The 21,724-nt window shown below is 44.0% G+C and overlaps 1 protein-coding gene across 3 annotated transcripts in view; it reads left to right on the top strand.

The window, feature by feature from the left end:
* crlf3 (cytokine receptor-like factor 3) overlaps positions 1-21,724 on the top strand; it is a 53,141-nt gene that overhangs the window by 15,664 nt on the left and 15,753 nt on the right. Inside the window, exons 2-4 of one of the 3 annotated variants that reach the window (XM_038776930.1) lie at positions 4,918-4,982; positions 6,279-6,413; positions 17,688-17,895. In XM_038776930.1, coding sequence (XP_038632858.1) covers positions 6,294-6,413; positions 17,688-17,895 — 328 coding nt within the window. In that variant the 5' untranslated portion in view covers positions 4,918-4,982; positions 6,279-6,293. Of the gene's footprint in view, positions 1-4,917; positions 4,983-6,278; positions 6,414-7,145; positions 7,315-17,687; positions 17,896-21,724 lie in introns of those variants that run through there. The other 2 variants (XM_038776933.1, XM_038776932.1) reach the window with 2 other exon arrangements.

Below are 21,724 nucleotides of genomic sequence, written 5' to 3'. Positions count from 1 at the left end.
GGGGGGTTTTATTCATTTTTTTCATTTAATTTACTCAGTTTATTTTTTATTTTTTTTACAAGTTCGGGGGGGGGTTTATTTGATAAAATTTTACAGGAAAAAAATGCCGAACTTGGATAGATGGAGACTCCATACTTTCCGACACTGGAAGGCTTCACCTTCATCCAACATGTTCCATTGGAGGAGCGTGTACGAGAGCCAAAGGGACCCAAAACCATTTCCTCCATTTTTGTCAGCAGCAAACAGGGTAAGAGAAAATGGTGGGTCGCGCAGGTCGGCCGGCGTGGGTCGCGCAGGTCGGCCGGCGTGGGTCGCGCAGGTCGGCCGGCGTGGGTCGCGCAGGTCGGCCGGCGTGGGTCGCGCAGGTCGGCCGGCGTGGGTCGCGCAGGTCGGCCGGCGTGGGTCGCGCAGGTCGGCCGGCGTGGGTCGCGCAGGTCGGCCGGCGTGGGTCGCGCAGGTCGGCCGGCGTGGGTCGCGCAGGTCGGCCGGTCGGTAAAAATGGGTCCCCGGAAAAAAAGTTTGTAGAACACTGCTGTATGGCTCAGGACTCATTGAGGTATGACACACCAGGAAAGTTCTAGATTCTTTACTCTGCTGACCTGTCCACGGTTGTGTACTCACTTTGTCAAACGCTTGTTTGACGGAACTGATTGAACCGATGCATTCGACCCAAGGAAGTCCGAGAGGGATGGACTGTGACATTCAGGGACTGAAATGGTGACTAGGCTTTGTATTGGGTGCTGGCTCAGATCACAGCCAAATTAAACTATCAACGTTCTGTTTGCTATCAGCCTGGCTTATTTGATAACACTGTCCTCGATCGGTCAGAGAGGTGTGTGGGTTTCAACCCCACCTACTTGAGTATGTAAACACTGAAGAATCGCCCCCAGACGTCAGGCCCTCCTGACCTTTTTTAGTTGAAATTATCTGTCCACTCGAACACCATCCAAACCCATCATCATTTTATAAACTTCAATCCAATCAGTCCTAATTCTTGTCTCCACTAAAGTGTTGAGACCCTGCTCTTTGAACCTATCTTAAAACACTTTCAATTTGGAGCTAATGGAGTGGACCTTATCTGCCCCCTTTCAACAGCCTCAGTATTACACAGCAAGCTGAGATACCAAAGCTGGGATTTGGTATTCTAAGTGTGAGGCCCAAACAAGGTCTTGTACAAGGATAGAACAGCATGCTGTGTTTTAGCGTATTGTCCTGTCAATGCAAACTCTTAGCTATTGTTTCCCTATTTGAAGAAGAGCACAAGCTCTTTGGAATATCTGGGGATGAGATTCAATGCTAAGTAAAATAAATTTCTTGTAGCTGTAATTTTACCCAGTGACTTACGGAGAATGATTGGTTTCAAACTGTGGTCCCTAGATCTTGAGTGCCATTTGGCCCACGTTACTAGACCATGTGGTTACTATTTAATTTCTTGCTGGTCCATTCTCCTGGCTGTACTTAATGTTGTTGTCTCATCAGGGCTAATTCCTGAGGCAGAATGCTGTAATCTGTTGATATGTGAAGTGATATGATAGCGGAAGTGTCCCAGCTTCCTGTCCCACTGCTGTGTGTGGTGTGACATGATAGCAGATGTCTGGCTGGTTTTTGATTTTTGAATTTTCAGCTGAATTAAACTTAACCGTTTACCAGATTTGATCTAGCTTTGAGATAGCTGTTGTTGTCTCAGCCATAAAAATCACATGGCATTGGAACAATTAGTCTTGTACAGTATCCTTTTTATTTTTCTATTCAAGGGGCAATTTAGCGTGGTCAATCCATCTACTTTGCACATCTTTGGGTTGTGAGAGTGAGACCCACGCAGACACTGGGAGAATGTGCAAACTCCACATGGTCAGTGACCCGGGGCTGAGACTGAACCTGGGTCCTGAGGTAGCAGTGCTAACCACTGTGCCGCCACGCCACCCTCGTTTTGTTAGGTATCCTGATTGAATATTTGCACTTGGATAGCAACTTTCATCTTTAAATTATCCTGAATGGTTCTCACAACATCTTGAAATCCATAGCAGCCATTTACAAATCTGATTAAAAGCTGTTTTTAGGGCCTTTTGCTTCAGTTTCCTTCAAACATATGAGTTAGGAGCAGAGTAGGCCACTTGACCCTTTACTCCTGCTCTGCTATTCAATCAGATCACGACTGATCCGATTGTAATTTCAAGTCTACGTTTGAAATTTTGTTCTCTTCTCATCCCTCTTTTCAAAGTTTGAAAAAACAACAGTTGGGCTCAGCAATCTACGTTTTTGTTTTGGGTGACCCAGTTTTCCAAAGCTTGGTGCTCACGTTCCATGTCATCGCTTGGCTCAAAGCTGTTGGCATCAGTGATTAGTTACATTGAGTTGCATTCCTTCCGGTAATCCGCCCAATCTCATTTTACTTTCCACTTTTAAAATGCACGTTTCTGTTTCCGTTCAACACTCGGGCATTTTCACGGTTCAAACACAAGATAGTTTTTACAATTTAATTTCTTGGCTCATTCCATGTTTGAGTTTGTAGGTAAGTAAAGTCGCCATAGTCCCAAACGACCATATGCTGCATTCCCCATTGAGGGGGCGAGCTGACTGGTGGTGGTTTAGGGGCAAGGTTGAGAAGGCGGTATGAATAAATAACCTCATAAAAACTTCATAAATAACCTCAGCCGGTACGGGAATCGAACCAGTGCTGCTGGCCTTGCTCTGCATCATGAACCAGCCGTCCAGCCTGAGCTACACTGGTCCTCTTTGAGTTTGTAACGTTGCTCTTAAAACTGGACACTAGGGAAGGCAATGGTCTTTTTACCACTGGAATTTGGGTTTCATTCAAATCAATACTAATAGGACCAATTGTGCGTTTTGTGTTTTTTTTCTTGAAGTATCCTCTTTTTTCCCCACCCCCATCAACCACTCCAATATCCTGAAGCAGTTTCGGCTTAAAGGATATTGTTAACTCATTGTGTGCAAAGGGAACTTTACTGTGCATTTCATTTGTATTGTGCCAGATTCTAAAATTAGATTTAAGAAGTTAAATGTATTGTCTGAACAAGTGTATCTTTGACCGTGTCAGAATGGTCCGCTTTCCATTGCTAATGACTCCTTTTCGTGCACAGAAATATTACCCCAAATATATTTATGAAGAATGTGTTTTCTTCAAAAGGAATGTGTATGCCGTTTAATCTGTGAAATAGCTGCCAATTTTACCAATATAAATCAACACACACTGATAGGAGAGTTAGAATTTCAAGGTTTAAATATTTTGGCAATTTCCAAAGTGAAGAAATTAGGTTATGAAAGGTGTCATATAAATCTTTGTTATTAATGCAGCTCCAGAACATTCCCTGGATTCTGAGAAACTAAACGCTCATGACACGGTACTGTGGGAGGCTGAGTGGAGTTGCTCTCCACTATCGGAACTAAAGACTCAAAGCCACTGTCCAGGCCTTGTAGGATTGGCTGCCGCGCCACTATTTTGGCTCTGGGTTTGGAAATAACAATTAGTGGTGGGAGTGATTCACTCTTTATTCTTACTGTAGGCAAATAATGTCTAGCTACATTTCACAATGAGTTCTCACAACCCCTTGTAAGATTTGTGCATCAATTTTCCCGAGTCCTGGGAATGCTCAGGAGCTGCGTTAATAATGAAGAAAGACTAACGCCTTTTATGACCCCGTAACCACCTCAAGTGTTTTGCAGCCAATGAAATACTTTTGAAGTGTAGTCACTGTTGTAGGAAACGTGGCAGCCAATTTTCTCAACTCAAGCGTGTGTGTGTGTGTGTGTGTGTGTGTGTGTGTGTGTGTGCTTTGCACTCATCAGGACAGTCGCAAGAACGCCAATGGACGGCATGGCAGCAAAGTGGTCAGCACTGCTGCCTCACAGCGCCAGGGATCCGGGTACAATTCCCTGCTGGGTCACTGTCTGTGCAAAGTCTACACGTTCTCCCCATGTCTGCGTGGGTTTCCTCCGGGTGCTCCGGTTTCCTCCCACAAGTCCCGAAAGACGTGCTTGTTAGGTGAATTGGATGTTCTGAATCGTCCCTCTGTGTATCTGAACAGGCGCCGGAATGTGGCGACTAGGGGATTTTTTACGGTAACTTCATTGCAGTGTTAATGTAAGCCTGCTTGTGACACTAATAAAGATTATTATTAAACAACTTCATACTGTTTGAGAAGAGAGTACTGGTTGGTTGGCAATTGGACTCTGATTGGTAGAGGCATTGCCATGGAGATTAATGGAAAATGACAGTTAACTGCCAAGCATTGTTTGCGATTTTAAAACGGGCAGCTTGGCTGTGGTCAAGTCATTGCCCAGAGAAATGAACCGGCGAATGGATATTATTTATTTTGTTCAGCTGAAACAGAATGTTTTCAAAGATCAAGGCCCTGTCTACTCCTATATGTAGCTTCCAATACATGCAAATGAGCCACACTGTGAACCCGACTGACGATCATATATTGTCAGTGTAATTTTTAGCACACTGGAGAACAGAATCGTGTTGAATGTTGGACACTGTTTAGTGTTTTGCCAACACGGGCTGGTTGGTTACAGTTTACACCTTGCCTGTTGCGAACAGCGGGAGGGACATGTTGTTTAATTCGATCGGCCAGCCTTTGAGATGTTTGCCCAGCATCAAACTGCCGCTGAAACACATTTGCCACATGACTCATCTGTGTGCTAGGCAGAGCGTCATATTGCTTCACGCAGCATCCTGGTTCAAATTTTCAAACCATTCTGGCAGTTGACTGTCAGTAACTGGTGTATTCTCCATGGCAATGCCTCTACCAATCAGAGTCAGTTTGCCAACTGATCAGCACTCTCTTCGCGCACAGAATAAAGTTGTTGTTTCCCTGATATTGTTGTACTCAAGATTGCCCTGGTGAGCACAAGATATAAACCTTTGACTTTTTTCTTTTATTTTTTTTTCAGTAATATTCAAGTTCTGTGCTACCAAATGACTCACCGTTTGATGGTTACCTTGAGGTTGCTGCCAGGTAATCTACATGTCAAACATCTGTTAAAGACGTCACCTCACTAGGCTTTGATAGTCTCCCCATTGACCTTCACAGTTTAGATGCATGAGTGAATAGTGGCCACATGGCTGAAGTACTGAAACTGTTCGGCACTTGGCTTCTCATCACATCTGATATACTCTTCTTTTATTTTTTGTGTTATGTACTTTAATGCCCGTCCCAATTTATTGCACAATGTTCTCCTTTGGGTGAAGAGATCCCAACCGCCCCCCCACGACTTTCTTCAAAGTAATTTGTGTGCAATTATTTTTGTTGCTCTTGGGTGGTATAATATTCTTCCTTAACTCGGGATTGTCTTTCACATGCTGATCAAAACTGGTCCATTGCACAACAGCTGTGTGTATGTATTGTTGCTGTGTATCTCTGCTATTGCAACATACGGAGTCTACATTTTAATCACACCTGGGCACTGAGGTGAGCTTTTCATAGATTTATTTATTATAATTTATTGAAATCCTCACTGCTCAAAACAGTTTTTATCAAGTTTTCCATTTCAACCTTGTTTCTCTTCTGGTCCTTTACTCCTAATTATTTTACACTTATTTAATTGTGCCTGCCACCGTAGTAGATCAGTGATCTAAATCCATTTGAGTCCTATTCTTGGAAACTTGGAGATCACGGATACCCTGCTTCTAGCCTCATTGCTGCTTGAAACAGTTTGCACATTGTCTGCACTGTGATGTAACATTTGGCAAAACAAGTGGAGAAGGCATTCTAAAGTGCATACCTCCACCAGCAACGAGACCTCCTGCTGGCCTCTTTGACATAATGAAGTCGCAAAGACATGAATTACAGAGACGCTTATTTGATCAGTGTTCAAACTGTGTGGTACCAACAAATAAAGCGAGAGCTCGAAGAAATCTGTGCACCATTTAAAAATTGCGCCACAGCCAAGCTGGTTTTTGGGTCCTTCTGGTTTTGGGACTCCAGGTAAGGGGTCCTGTACCTGGTGTATTGATACAGCTACCACCTATTGTCAGTGGCAGAGGTAGTTAGGGGTAGTAAAGACTGCAGTGAATTACTATTTTATTAGCAATAACCTGGTTTCTAAGGCAGAATGAATAAGTAAATGGTTCAAAAATAAAGAACAATTGCTGGAAACACTCAACAGTTTAGGACGGAGAAACAGTTAATGTTTCAGCTCAAATGATCAGGTCAAAGTAAGCAGTGTAAATAATTAGCTTTGAAGTAAAATCTTGCCAATATTTTGAGGACCCAACTGATGGACCCAGTTTCTCATTATTGTTTTGTGCTTAGGGAAATATTGCAACGATGGAGATTGAGGTTAAGACTGAACTGCTTCAAGAAGCCAAGGAGAGTATCGAGGCTGCAAAGAACTACAAGGATGAACTGGAGCAGCGGCTACAAGGACTGAATCAGGCAAGAAAACAGGTCAGTTCCTTTCACTGTTTTGGTAGGTGATCTTTTACTTTTAAAAAAACATGCCTTCATCTAGCACCTTTCAAATCCTTGTGACATTCCAAAGCCATTGATTTTATAATCAGAAATGCAGTCGCTGTTGTCAAATTTGCATACAGCAGGATTCATCAGATAAATGGCCAGTTAATTTTTAATTTCTTTTGTTTAAATTGGGACATGGATGTCACTGGCAAGGCCAGCATTTATTGCCCTCGCTAGCTGCCCCTTGAGCCACCTTCCTGAAACCATTGCAGTCCATGTGGTTGTTTGGCTGCGAGTTCCATAATTTTAACCCAGCAGTGATGAAGGGACAGCCTAGTGTCCAAGTCAAGATAATGTATGACTTGGAGGGGGGGGGGGGATATTTAGGTGGGATTTGTTGAGAAATTAATATTGGCCACAACACCAAAAGAACGCCGAGTCACCTTAAAAAGAGAACTACAGTATCATTTATGTCCACCTGGATAGGTCACTGGCACCTTGTTTAACAACACCTTTGGTAATGTAGTTGCCCCCCAATATTCCATTGAAGTGTTGGCCCATATCATGTGCTTGAACCGCAACGCAAGTCAGACGTGAGTGTCACAGTTGAGTCAAACTAACTTTAGGGTTTTTTAATGATCATGTGATGCATTAGAGTGTGTTTGAATTCTGTGAGCAGAAGTACAGCCCGTATTGTAATTATATTCATCTGGCTTATCCCAGAATGTGTTGCTCGCCGTCTGAAACTCCAAGCACTGACTGTTGGTTTCAGGGAAGTGGGAAGAAAACCAGAAAGGAATATTGTTCTCTCTGTTCCCTGTTATCCCAAATTGTGATCCATTTGGACTGAAGTTTGGCTGAATTAGGTCAATTCGCAAGCTATAGAATTAAGGTAAGAGGTGGCTAAACTGAAAATAAATACAATCAGATATGGGTGAAGGTAGAAAGAAAATGCCGATCGTTGTCCGTGAGAATGAACAATTAACCTTTCACACACAGACCCTTTGGGGTGGGGGGGGTAGCTTCATCAACTGAAGGCACCTCTTCTGGGGACTAATCCTTTAGTACAGTACTGAAGGAGTGTTTCATTGTCAGAGGTGTTATATTTTGGGTAAGACGTGAAACTGAGGCCCTGCCTGTCCTCTTGGGTTGAAATAAATCATCCATTGGCCTAGCCAGCGACACCCACATCCCATGAATGAATTTTGTCTAAAGTTGTGGGAGTGGGGCTCTCGCTGGACCATATTCATCCCTCAACTAAGACCACATAGGGTGCAGCACGGTGGCGCAGTGGGTTAGCACTGCTGCCTCACGGCGCAGAGGTCCCAGGTTCGATCTCTGCTCTGGGACACTGTCCGTGCAGAGTTTACACATTCTCCCCGTGTTTGCGTTGGTTTCGCCCCCACAACCCAAAGATGCACAGGTTAGGTGGATTGGCCACACTAAATTTCCCCTTAATTGGAAAAAATGAATTGGGTACTCTCAATTTTTTTAAAAACTAAGACGACTTATACAGATTACCTATTCACTTTCATTTTGCCATTCGAGGGAGCTTGCTGTGCACCAATTGGCTGCCATGTTTCCCACATTGCCACAGTGACTAGACTTCTAAAGTATTGCAGGCCTGAAAGTTGACATGGGACATCCTGAGGCTGCTAGAAGTGCTACGTAAATGCAAGCCTTTTAAGATGAACGGTCTTTGTGTACACTTTCTCTTCTAGATTTCAAGTAATTGTTTTCTAAACTTGAGTATTTGTTATTTTCTGGGTTCAAGCGTAACTCGTGGGATGAGAATTTTGCCATCAACTCCAAATAGTTAGGGGGGTAGCTCCGACAGAGGCCGTGGAACATTTCACCTCCCCAACTCTCAGCGTGTGAATGAATGGTGTGTGGAATCCTAAAAGGGCTGTTGACAAAAATAAATTTCCGCTCATGTGCTCTGCTGAGAAATTCTCACAAGGGGGTGAAATTAGGAAGTTGAACCATGTGTGTTTTGAGTTCAAAGTTTCTCAAACAGCTGCAGTTGGAGGACATTGACATCCTGAACCTGAATAAACACGCCTTGTGGAGTGCTGTAACTCTGATTTAACTATCATTTGCCCTTAGAGGGAGGGTGGGGGCAGGGTGAAACACAGAGGCAACTGATTGTATGGTTGGAGGGAGACTTTTAGATGGCAGCCAGGCAAAAGTGAGATCCCATCAACACTGCTTTTCATTCTTGGTTCCATACAATAGAGCCTTTCTGTCATTTCTGGAGTCCAAATTGAGGCATAGGCAATGCTTTATCCTTTCTGTTCACCAGATTTCCCAAGTTCGATTCCCAGCTTGGGTCATTGTCTGTGCGGAATCTGCACGTTCTCCCTGTGTCTGCATGGGTTTCCTCCAGGTGCTCCGGTTTCCTCCCACAAGTCCCGAAACACGTGCTTGTTAGGTGAATTGGACATTCTGAATTCTCCCTCTGTCCCCGAACAGGCGACTGGGGGGTTTTCACACTAACTTCATTGCAGTGTTAATGTAAGCCTACATGTGACAATAACAAAGATTATTAATATTATTTCCAAAACAAAGAGACCAGTCACTTGCTGTGGTCGGATTTATTTATAATGTGGGTTGGATATGATTCCATGGCTGTTGGTAATAAAGTGGCCGTTCTTCCTCAGAGTTCTGATGTTCCCTGTTATCAGGCTGCTCAATTCAACAGGGGATTTGACAGCTGAGTTCAAATTTTTCTGTGCCTAAACTTCACACGGATGGTAGCAATCTCTCTGGCTGAGGTCCACTAATGTGCAGTTCAGGAATCGGATTTGGATCTTCCGGGTCTGAGTGATTCAGCTGTTCATATCCTTTATATGAGCCGAAATGGTCATTTAACTGTGGGAGGCAATAGGTGAAAGTGGGAAGGGTAACTAATCTTTTGGAACTGTTCCATATCCCTGTGTCATTGCTGATGAATAAGTTGCGTATGATTGAAAATGCCTGGGTTCGATACCCGGCTTGGGTCACTGTCTGTGCGGAGCCTGCACGTCCTCCCCGTGTCTGCGCGGGTTTCCTCCGGGTGCTCCGGTTTCCTCCCACAAGTCCCATAAGACGTGTTTGTTTGGTGAATTGGGCATTCAGAATTCTCCCTCTGTGTACCCAAACAGGCGAGGCAACTAGGGGATTTTCACAGTAACTTCATTACAGTGTTAATGTAAGCCTACTTGTGACACAAATAAAGATTTAATGTTATTATAGCTGGGCACTAAGAGAAACCTAAGGTATTCTGGCAGCATGGTGATATGAAAGGTAAATACTGTTCTTTAAAGGAGTGCGCTGTGGCTAAAGGAGAGCCTGTCGACGTGTTGCACGTAGATTTCCAGAAGCCATTTGATAAGGTGCAACATAAAAGTTACTGTGGAAAATTAAAGCTCATGGTGAAGGGGGTAACCTATTAGCCTGGATTGAAGATTGGCTGGTTGCCGGAAAACAGAGTATGTATAAATGGGTCTTTTTCTGATTGTCTGGATGTGATGAGTGGAGTCCTGCCGCAGGGAGTCTGTGCTGGGGTCTCAACTTTTTAAAATTTATATCACTGACTTAGATGAGAGGACCAAAGCCGTGGTAGCTAAATTTGCAGATGGCACAAAGAGGACTGGAAAGTATGGCGTGAAGAAGACATAAGAAGGTTGCAGACATATATAAATAGGTTGATGGGCAAAACATGGCAGATGGAGTATAATGTGGGAAAATATGAAGTTGTTTACTTTGGCAGGAAAAATAAAAAAGCAGAGTATTACTTTGAATTCTGCGGCTGTTCTCCATTAGAGATGCAGAGGGATCTGGGTGTTCCAGTGCATAAGTCACAAAACGGTAGTGTGCGGGTACAGCAAGTAATTAAGGATAATGGCATGCCATCCTTTATTAAGCAAGATGAATTGAACACAAAATGTTACGCTTCAGATATACAGGGCATTGGTGATGCCACACCTTGAATACTGTGTGCAGTTGTGGTCTCCTTATTGAAGGAAAGGTGTTGGAGACGGTTAAGAGGGGGTTTGCTAGATTGATATGGAATAAGAACATAAGAACTAGGAGCGGGAGTAGGCCATCTGGCCCCTCGAGCCTGCACGCCATTCAATGAGATCATGGCTGATCTTTTGAGGACTCAGCTCCACTTTCCGGCCCGATCACCATAACCCTTAATCCCTTTATTCTTCAAAAAACTATCTATCTTTACCTTAAAAACATTTACTGAAGGAGCCTCAACTGCTTCACTGGGCAAGGAATTCCATAGATTCACAACCCTTTGGGTGAAGAAGTTCCTCCTAAACTCAGTCCTAAATCTACTTCCCCTTATTTTGAGGCTATGCCCCCTAGTTCTGCTTTCACCCGCCAGTGGAAACAACCTGCCTGCATTTATCCTATCTATTCCCTTCATAATTTTATATGTTTGAATAAGATCCCCCCCCCCCCCCCTCATCCTTCTAAATTCCAACGAGTACAGTCCCAGTCTACTCAACCTCTCCTCGTAATCCAACCCCTTCAGCTCTGGGATTAACCTAGTGAATCTCCTCTGCACACCCTCCAGTGCCAGTACGTCCTTTCTCAAGTAAGGAGACCAAAACTGAACACAATACTCCAGGTGTGGCCTCACTAACACCTTTTACAATTGCAGCATAACCTCCCTAGTCTTAAACTCCATCCCTCTAGCAATGAAGGGCAAAACTCCATTTGCCGCCTTAATCACCTGTTGCACCTGTAAACCAACATTTTGTGACTCATGCACTAGCACACCCAGGTTTCTCTGCACAGCGGCATGCTTTAATATTTTATCATTTAAATAATAATTCCGTTTTGCTGTTATTCCTACCAAAATGGATAACTTCACATTTGTCAACATTATATTCCATCTGCCAGACCCTAGCCCATTCACTTAACCTATCCAAATCCCTCTGCAGACTTCCAGTATCCTCTGCACTTTTCACTTTACCACTCATCCTAGTGGGAATGAGCGGGTTGTCTCATGAGAATGGCTAACATGAAGAAGGAGCCATTTACCTGAAGAAGGAGCCGTGCTCCGAAAGCTCGTGTTTGAAACAAACCTGTTGGACTTTAACCTGGTGTTGTAAGACTTCTTACTGAGAATGGCTAAGACAGACTAGGCTCGTTTCCATTGAGGTTTAGAAGAATGAGGGGTGACTTCATTGAAATATGCAAGATCTTGAACAGTCTTGACAGGGTGGGTGTGGAAAGGATCTTTCCTCTTGTGGGCAAGTCCAGAACTAGAGAGCACTATTTTAAAATTAAGGATTGCCCTTTTTAGGACAGAGATGAGGAGAGTTTTTTTAGGGGTTGTGAGACTTTGGAACTCTCTGCCTTAGAAGGTGGTGAAGGTGGGGATCATCTGAATATTTTAAAGGCGGAGGTAGATAGATTCTTCTTAGGCAAGGGAATCAAAGGTTATCGGGGGTAGATGGTAATGTGGAACTTGAAACAACAGATCCGCTGTGATCTTATTGAACGGCAGATCTGGCTCAAAGACCTACTTCTGCTCCTCCTTCATATATTCGTATGCACTTCCTGGCCTGCCCTGTTCCACTCTGCATTGGACATCGCTGGACAGTGTTTTGCTGCACAGAAAGTTGCTCTATTCCCTACAACTAGCACTGTGATACCCTCCATCACTCTCGTGATGTTTCTCTCCTCCCTGACTTCCAACACAACTCCTGGATGCAGGAGTTTCTTTTCCTGTTGGCTGCAGTGTTTTGAACATTCCAGGTTCTGACGCAGTTCCCGCTTAGCACGAATCGAGGAGCGGTCCCCATTGATTCCAAGCCATCTGTGATGGAGCTGTGCTCCCCAATCTGCCAGCCCCTGTCAGGCCAAAGCTCGACCCAACCACCAAGGAAATTACTGTCCCAAGTAGAGGCCAAGCAGCCTGAAGGTTTGAGGATCAGATCTAGCCCCCAGGGGATGGTGTCTTAGTACGGGCTAAAATCAGAGTTTTCTCATTGACCTCCAAGCACTGAGCTAGTTTAAGAACAATTCTCAAGCTATGGATAGCTAGGCTAGCAGTTATTGCCCATCCCCAGTTGCCAGTTGGGAGAGTGGTGATGGGCTGCCACCTGAATTGCTGTTGTCTGTGTGATTGAGGTGCTCCAGCGATGCTGTTAGGTAGGGAGTGCCAGGATTGTGGTCCAGTTAAATCGAGAAGGCAACAACAACTTGCATTTATATAGTGTCTTTAATACTCAAGGTGAATGTTAGCATACAATGCTTGACACACTGGACACATAGGACAGGTGAACAAATGCTTGAACAAAGAGGTGGGTCTCAAGCAGTGTCTTTAAGGGAAGGTGGAGAGGTTTAGGGAGGGAATTCTAGAGCTTTGCTGGTATGGCCGCCAGTGGTGGGGCAATGGAAATTGGGGATGTGCAGGAGTCCAAAATTGGAGGAAGGTTATTGAGCTGGAGGAGTTTGCAGACCAAGGATCAGGCTGCATATCAGCCTGAGTTACTGGGTGAGCAGAAGATAATGTGTTTTCTGAGTTTTGAGGTGCTGGGAAATGGAATGCTTTCTGTTACAAGCACTGGGTGTTGGGTGCAGGAGTCAGCTCGATGCAAAGCTCACTCCACGTTGCCTTGACTGTGTGCCTAGCCGGAGAGGAATGTGTCCTACTGCACCAGTATTTTATTTTTAATAATTTCGTACAAGCCATCCTGAGTGAGGCGGCCAAGTTTAGGGCTGTCTTTTTGCCGGGCCCCTAGTGTGCAGCAAATTGTGTGCTGCATCTGAACGTGGACCCTGGACATGAAAATGACATTGTAAAGGTGACAATTTGCAGGTTATGTGTACGACACTGATATTCAGAGATCATCATGGTCTGCTGATATAAACTGGCACAGCAGAATATAAACAGTCAGCTTTTTGATTTAAGAGCTCCTGTAATGTTTAATTTGCACTCTGTGTTACTGTGGAAGTGCTGTCTTATGAAAATGAAAGGACGTGTCTTGCACTTATTTTGGGAGTATTTGCAAAGTTAGTTTGACTTCTGGTTATTTATAGGAGCTTATTGTAAATGCCCGTATGTGCGCCTGAAAGCACGAGCAGCCTGCCGCAGTCTTTGTTTAACCGTCTCAGTGCTCCGCTTCAGCGTGTAAAGCTGCAAGTGTAATTGGGCTGGGCCAAATTCAGTTGCTGAGCTTGGCTCCAAACACAGTGGGGAATGTCCAGCTACCTTTGCTCTCCTCAGAAACGGGTGAGACCGGCAAGTCTGCATTTACGGCCCATTCCTCCTTGATGTTGAGGATGAACCACGGTACTGTGGGACCGGGATTCTATGGAGGCCAGGCCAGATAGAGGAGGCAGATTCCCTTCCCTGAAAGACACGAAGGAGCCAGTTAGGTTTTTAATCTGATGCCAGCCCCCTAATTAATCACCAGCTTGAATGAATTTGGTTCCGTAAATAGGAATTGAGTTGACAAACCCTGGGTTCCGAAACCAGTTCTATAGCCCATGCAAAATAAAATGGAGGGTGGCACGCGGTGCAATGGTTAGCACTGCTGCCTCACGGCGCTGAGGACCCTGGTTCGAATCCCGGCTCTGGGTCACTGTCCGTGTGGAGTTTGCACATTCTCCCCGTGTCTGCGTGGGTTTCACCCCCACAACCCAAAGATGTGCAGGGTAGGTGGATTGGCCACGTTAAATTGCCCCTTAATTGGAAAAAAATAATAATTGGGTACTCTAAATTTATTTTTTTTAAATGGAGAGCGCTGTTATCTTCCATTTAATTGAAGTCTATAAAGGACCACTGTAGCCTGAATGTGCAACAGGACCATGGTGTGTTTAAACCCCAGGCGAGGGATATGCACCCAGTGTTTTTTCTTCTATATGCCTGGGCAGCACAGGGTAACATTCCAGTGCACGCACAAGGTGCCTGTAAAATAACACCAATGACGGCTCGTGGAATTCACCTAAAAAGGAAAGGCAAGCACGGTTAAATGAAACTACTTCCTGTTTTTTCCGTAACACTCTACAGGAGAAATTGGCAGTCGAGATAAGGATTCAAAAGAGTTTGTGGCTCATTGCATCACATCCTGTCGCAAACATGTTGAAATTTGAAAAAACACACACATTGTTCAAAGAACTTGTTAAGTGGGTGCAGCTAGCTGGTGACTATAAGCAGAAGTAACTGCATTTATTTTTTTTTGCCAGGAATACTGGGGAAGTTGGGGAACTGTTCCAAATCTGATTGCTCACACCTCCCAAACCTTTGTTGTCTCTGCCCACCCTCGATTTGTGGAATGGTATCATGATTACTGGCGATCGGTTGTGCCCTCAGCTGATGAGTTGTCTGTCTGTCTCTTACGCACACTGCCACGTCAACAAAGATTTTCGGTATCCACCCTCCTGTTTCGTGGCTCGTTATCAAATTTTGTTCGATAATACTCCTGTGAAGCACCTTGGGACAGTTTATTATAGAACATACAGTGCAGAAGGAGGCCATTCGGCCCATCGAGTCTGCACCGACCCACTTAAGCCCTCACTTCCACCCTATCCCCGTAACCCAGTAACCTCTTCTAACCTTTTTGGTCACTAAGGGCAATTTATCTTGGCCAATCCAACTAACCTGCACGTCTTTGGACTGTGGGAGGAAACCGGAGCACCCGGAGGAAACCCACGCAGACACGGGGAGAACGTGCAAACTCCGCACAGACAGTGACCCAGCGGGGAATTGAACCTGGGACCCTGGTGCTGTATAAATCCAAGTTGTAGTTTCCTGGCCAATATTATCCAACCATTAACACAAAGCAAATTATCTGGTGTCTGTCACATTGCTGTTGGTGGAGCCTTTCCGAGTGTAAATTGGCTGCCACATTTCCTACATCGCAACAGTAAATGCATTTCAAAAGTACTTCATTAGCTGTGAATTGATCTGTGACGTCCTTGACTTGTGGGGATTAACATTACCCTTTCTGTAAAGATAAAGAGGTTGCTGTAAAGTATCAGAACTTCAATCTGAAACACATGCCTCGTGTTTGGGACTGTATATTGATATTGGTCCAGTGAAGATGGAATGCAATGCATGTCATTAACAGTTGAATTCCTGCCCCAGATGTTGTGTAGTGATGGGTGACCAGTTTTCAATAAATTCGTAGTTATTAAACACTTTGTGGCATCTTATTTTTTCTGGTATTTAGAGTATTTCCACTCTGTGTTCAGTTGATGCATCCGCCTCGCCTCCTTCCCTCCCCTCCTTCCCTCCCCTTCATAACATTTAGGTACCATCTGAAAGTCCAGCTGGATGAGAACCTGCTGCCCTCGAAATCCATGGCCAGGTGACCATTTTTCAGGTGTGGTAATTTACCTGTTGAATGACAACACCGTACAGCATGGTCCTCCTGTCTCCACCCTTTTTTATTCATGTGATGTGGGTGTTTCTAGCAAGACCAGCATTTATTGCCCATCCTAATTGCCCTTGAGAGGGTGGTGGTGAGCCGCCACCTTGAACCGCTGTAGTCCACCTGTTTACTCCAACCAGTGGAGAGTTTTCACCCTGATTCCTGTTGACTCCAATTTTGCCAGGACTGCTTGATGCCATACTCTGTCGAATGCTGACTTGATGTCAAGGGTAGTCACTCTCACCTCTCCTCTGGAGTTCAGTGGTTTTGTTCATGATTGAATCAAGGCTGTAGTGAGGTCAGGAGCTGAGTGACCCTGGCGGAACCCAAACTGAGCATCATTATTGCTAAGTGGGCTTTGACAAAGGGTCATCTGAACTCGAAACATTAGCTCTTTTCTCTCCCTACAGATGCTGCCAGACCTGCTGAGATTTTCCAGCATTTTCTCTTTTGGTTTCAGATTCCAGCATCCGCAGTAATTTGCTTTTATCGATTGCTAAATAGGTGCCGCTTGATAGCACTGTTGATGATCCCTTCCATCACTTTGTTGATTATTGAGAGTGGACTGATGGGGCGGTAATTGGCTGGGTTGGATTTGTGTACAGGGCAGTGCTGGGCAATTTTCCACATTGCACAGGACTGCAGAGCTTCGATCTGATCCGTTGGTTGTGGGCTTGCTGTTTATGCTGTTTGGCGCACAACTAGTTCTGTGTTGTAGCTTCATCAGGTTGACACTTGTCCACAATGTACTGCATTCGGACATGGATAATGTGTTAATATTTCTCGAGGCAGGGTGGCATGTGGCGCAGTGGTTAGCACTAGGACTGCGGCACTGAGGACCCGGGTTCGAATCCTGGCCCTGGGGCACTGTCCGTGTGGAGTTTGCACATTCTTCCCCACAACCCAAAGATGTGCAGGGTAGGTGGATTGGCCACGCTAAATTGCCCCTTAATTCAAGAAAAAAAAATTAGGTACTCTATATTTATACAAACATATATATATATATAGATATATATTTTTTTCTCAAGGCACTTAACAAAAATATTTTCAATAAAATTTGACACCAAGGCACGTGAGATAATTGCACAGGTAACAAAAAACCTGTTCAGAGGTTTGGAGGAACATTTTCAAGGACGAAAGGCGGGTGTGTAGGGTTAGGGTGGGTATTCCGGAGCCAGGCAGCTGAAGATAATTACCCCACCATTGGTGGCCTTATCGTGGGTGCACAAAAGGCCAGAACTGGAGGAGAGCAGTGATGGTGGCCAGTTGGAGAATGGGAGGACGTTACAGAGATTGCAGAGGACGAGGCAATTTGAAAACGGGGATGAGAATTTTAAAATGCAGATGTTGCCAGAATGTGGATCAGTGAGCACAGTGGTGATGGGAACAAGACTCTGTTAAGTTTCATCCATTTAAAACTGTGCACTAAGCGTGTGAGGTAGGATGATGGCACGGTGGGCATTGGAATAGTTGAGTCTATAGCCAACAAAGGCATGGTCAAGGATGATGCTGGGGCATAGGTGGTGATGGAGAAGCAAAAAACTGCAGATGGTCAAAATCTGAAGAGAATAGCAGAGTTGATGTTTCGAGTTCTGTTCTGATGTGGAAATTGAGTATGGAAGGTGACCCACAGCCCAGCAAGAGACTAAAATTGCTACAAAACGCTTTGCGTCTTTTGCCCAGTCAGTAATCACGGGGAAAGATATAATGGAAACAGCATACTGTTTGGCTGTTTTAGGAAATCATATTGTTAGTCAATGCTGGAATGGAATACAGACTAATCCCAAACTGTGCTAACTCACAGTGCAATCCATATCTGATTGTTTCAGGCTGGTCTCCGTTTTTTGAGTTTTGTTACTTCATTGAGTTTCCTTTTTCGTTCCAGATCATTGGAAGTGCTGTACAGACACGTGACATTCTGAAGCATCACTTCAATGAGCTGAAAGTCAAGCTGACCAAGCTGCTGGATGAACGGTTAGTATTGATGCTCCAGGAAGTGGATAAAGTTGAGCAGGAGAGCATCAAGCCCCTCGACGACTGCCAGAAATTAATCGAGCATGGTGTGAGCGTGGCAGACGAGCTACTCCGAGAAGGTAAGACCAATAGTGCCTGACTGCCTACCAAAATGCCAGCATCAACCGTGGTGTAAAGGGTAGCACTTGTGCCTCTGAGTCAGAAGATTATATGTTCAAGTCCCACTCCAGAAACCTCAGCACAAAATCCAAACTGACACACTCAGTAAGAGAGTTGCACTGTCAGAGGGCAGTACTATCGGATTGCTTATGATGAATGTAGCAGTTTCACATGATTGTATTGTATGCATTTGGTGCAGTAAGGGTTTAAAGTCTGGGTTGATGTGTGACTGCCACAGTCATGTTTTTAAAAACTCCTGGTTTAAAAGGCAGCAGACATTTTGTGGAGACAGGTGCAATTAAAGCATTGTAGAAGTAAGATCATCATTCATTCCAGCCATGGATATTGTTTGCTGATGTTGGGCTGATGGACATTTGTTTGTATGAAGAGGGTTCCTCGGGGGGTAGATAATTAGAGACATTGTGTTTAGTTTGGTAAGATGATGTAGTTAATGGGAGGAGCCAGGGGTTGAAGCAGTCGGGTGTTGAGTTTCAGGTTTCTTTCAGTTCCGTTTTAGATTGGGACATGAGGAGAAAGAAGCTGTGCTCTCAGTACAGTTCAGTTAAAGATCTGTCCGTGAGCTAACTAGCAATTTTCTGGAGAAACAGCCAATAAAGGTTTACCTTTGGGCAGACCGGCAGCTTTTCCCAAAACAGTTTAGATTTTCACTGTGAACAGAACAGCAGTTTCTGGAAAGGCTGGCAGCTTAAACAGAAGTTTGAGACGGGTAAGAATCTGCAGGCTGCATCCTGAAGAATATCAATTTCTCAAGACTTCTCTTTACAGCAAGTATGCCTGAGTCTGCTAACTGTGTATTTAAAAGTGGAGAGTGACCTAAGATGTGTTGTTTGAGTGGAGATAATGATAGCAGTTAGGATTGTTTCATTGTACTGGTCAGCATTGTTTAACTGGTAATTGAAAGGGGCTGTCACGGTGGTGCAGTGGCTAGCACTTCTGCCTCGCGCCAATGACCTGGGTTTGATTCCGGCTCTGGGTCAGTGTCCGTGTGGAGTTTGCACATTCTCCCTGTGTCTGCGTGGGTTTCGCCCCCACAACCCAAAGATGTGCAGGGTAGGTGGATTGGCCACGCTAAATTGCCCCTTAATTGGAAAAAATGAATTGGGTACTCAAAATTTTTTTTAAAAACTGGTAATTGAAAGCTATTGTCTTTATGTCAAAGTTAGTAATAATGTGTAAGTAATAAAATTTGTTTTGCTACAATATATCCCTATTTGTGTGTGTAATCATTCCTGGAGCAAAGTATCCTTTTCTCGGTATTATAATTAAATTAAATATTGGGGTTTTCAGTCCGGTATCCTAGCAACTGTTGGGGTTTGCTTCAGGACTATAATAGTGCTGCCCTGTCCGAGGTGCTGTGAGATGTTAAACCAAGATAACTACCTTCTTGAGTGGATGTAAACATTTCCACAGTGCAATTTTATTTTAAACAGTAATTTCCCCTGGTCAGCTGGAAAATATTTATTCTTCAACCTGCATCTTTTCTTTTTGAAAAAAACCCAGATTATCTTCTCTCTCTCACATTGCTGTTTGTGGGAGCTTACTGTGCATAAATTGGCTGCTAGGCTTCCTACATTAGAACAGTGACTACAATTCAAAAATTGTAAAGCATTTTGAGACCTCCAGAATTGTGAATGATACTACATATAAATAAAGCCTGCCTTTCTCTTAATTTTTAATTGCCGACAGTCCTTTATACTTCTCTCTAGGCTGTGAGTAGGGGCAGTTTGCAAGCAGGCAGGTTGGTTACAAAGCTGCTTAATAATGTCACAGCGCAAGAGGTTGCATTGTGATTTTGTTCAGATTGTGTCAAGTACTCTGGGATATTACGATCCTGGACAAGGCCCCAACAGTGGCTCGGATACGGGACAGACACCCCAATACTTTATGTTCATTTTGTAAGACTGTGAGGAAAGGATACTTTGCTCCAGGATTGATTTCACCCAAAGCAGGGATATGGGATATTTAAACAGACTTTATTACTAACACAGTATTAAAGTATCTTTAACATCACATCAGAAAATAATTTACAATTATTCCTTAAGCAATGCTAATTAATACAGTGACACAATAACCCTTAACTGCTATCTTTATTCCCACTCAAACGACAAACCCTCTCAGCTCTCAATCCATTTTCAAATACAGTTAGCACTCAAAAATACCTGCTGAGCAGAGATGTCTGGATACTCAACTTTGAGATTGTTGTAAGAGATGGATATGAATCCTGTCAGAACCATGCAGAAACTCTGGTTGTATTTCTTCAGAAGATGCTTCTCAGCTTGTTTCAGCTCACTTTCCAGTCACACACTGCCGAACTGCTTGGAAAGAAACTGCTAATCTGTCTACAGACACATCTTTAACTGAACTGCGGTGAGAGCAGATGCTTGACTCCTGCTCACATCCCAATCTAAAACCCAACTAAACCGCTTTTCTGCAAAATTCCTGCTGCCGTAGCTCCTCCCATTGTTATGGGCCAGGGTTTAACAATTCCAAAATGTATTATGGAGTCCAGCTGACCTACAACTGTTCATTGATTTTGGTTCCAATGAGTACAAGAGGCTGCCTTTCAGGTGTTATTCAACAGAGTTCTTCGGCGCTTTTAATGAAAGAACAAGCTTTATTCTACGAATTTAGTTAACATTTGTATAAACACAGACAGTAAGAGTATTATCAACTGCAAACATAAAGACCCTTAATGAATGCCTCCTTAACTGTTCCAATTCAATAACAAAATCCAATAACAAAAATAACAAAATTCAAAGGTGTGGCCCAGCACATGGCATTCTTACTGGTATAAGACTTGTTATTGATACTCTTTGGTTTGAATTCCTTCCAGAAAACAATTGAACATTTTAAGTTATCAAGCAGTCTGAAAACAACTTTTAAAATGAAGATGGAGAAACGCTTGTTTCAACCTGTCCAGTTCTAAACCAGTCCAAAACTCAAAGCGAAAGTAAAACCTACCGAGCCACAGCCCAGCTCCACCCTCACAATGATATCACTAAAGCCATGTGATAAGACAAAAACATTTCTTAAAGAGACACTCCCATGATAGCATGGATGACATCATCGTACCAAGCTGAAACACAATGTATCTAATCAGCTCCACTGGGAACTCCCTTAATCCAAACAAAACTCCATTAGCCCAAACATTTTCGATGTCTTAACTGCACCCTTTGGCTCCTGAAACCTTTCAAACCAGAATTCTAAACCAGAGCACTACTGCAGCAGTCACACACACTAACCCAGGCTTTAACACTTACTGCACCATGACTGCAGCAGTCACACACACTAACCCAGGCTTTCAACACTTACTGAACCATGACTGCAGCAATCACACACACTAACCCAGGCTTTCAACACTTTCTGCACCATGACTGCAGCAGTCACACACACTAACCCAGGCTTTCAACACTTACTGAACCATGACTGCAGCAATCACACACACTAACCCAGGCTTTAACACTTACTGCACCATGACTGCAGCAGTCACACACACTAACCCAGGCTTTCAACACTTACTGAACCATGACTGCAGCAATCACACACACTAACCCAGGCTTTCAACACTTTCTGCACCATGACTGCAGCAGTCACACACACTAACCCAGGCTTTCAACACTTACTGAACCATGACTGCAGCAGTCACACACACTAACCCAGGCTTTCAACACTTACTGCACCAAATACATATAATACAGCATATCTGAAATTCCCACATTCATCCTGGTGCTGCTGAGGCTTGAACAGCTGACCACATAGTAGATAAAT

Source organism: Scyliorhinus canicula, chromosome 18, assembly GCF_902713615.1.
Source record: "Scyliorhinus canicula chromosome 18, sScyCan1.1, whole genome shotgun sequence".
In the NCBI taxonomy this organism is placed as follows: domain Eukaryota; kingdom Metazoa; phylum Chordata; class Chondrichthyes; order Carcharhiniformes; family Scyliorhinidae; genus Scyliorhinus; species Scyliorhinus canicula.
Note: the sequence above shows the minus strand (reverse complement) of the source record. Positions and strands in the feature narration are given on the sequence as shown.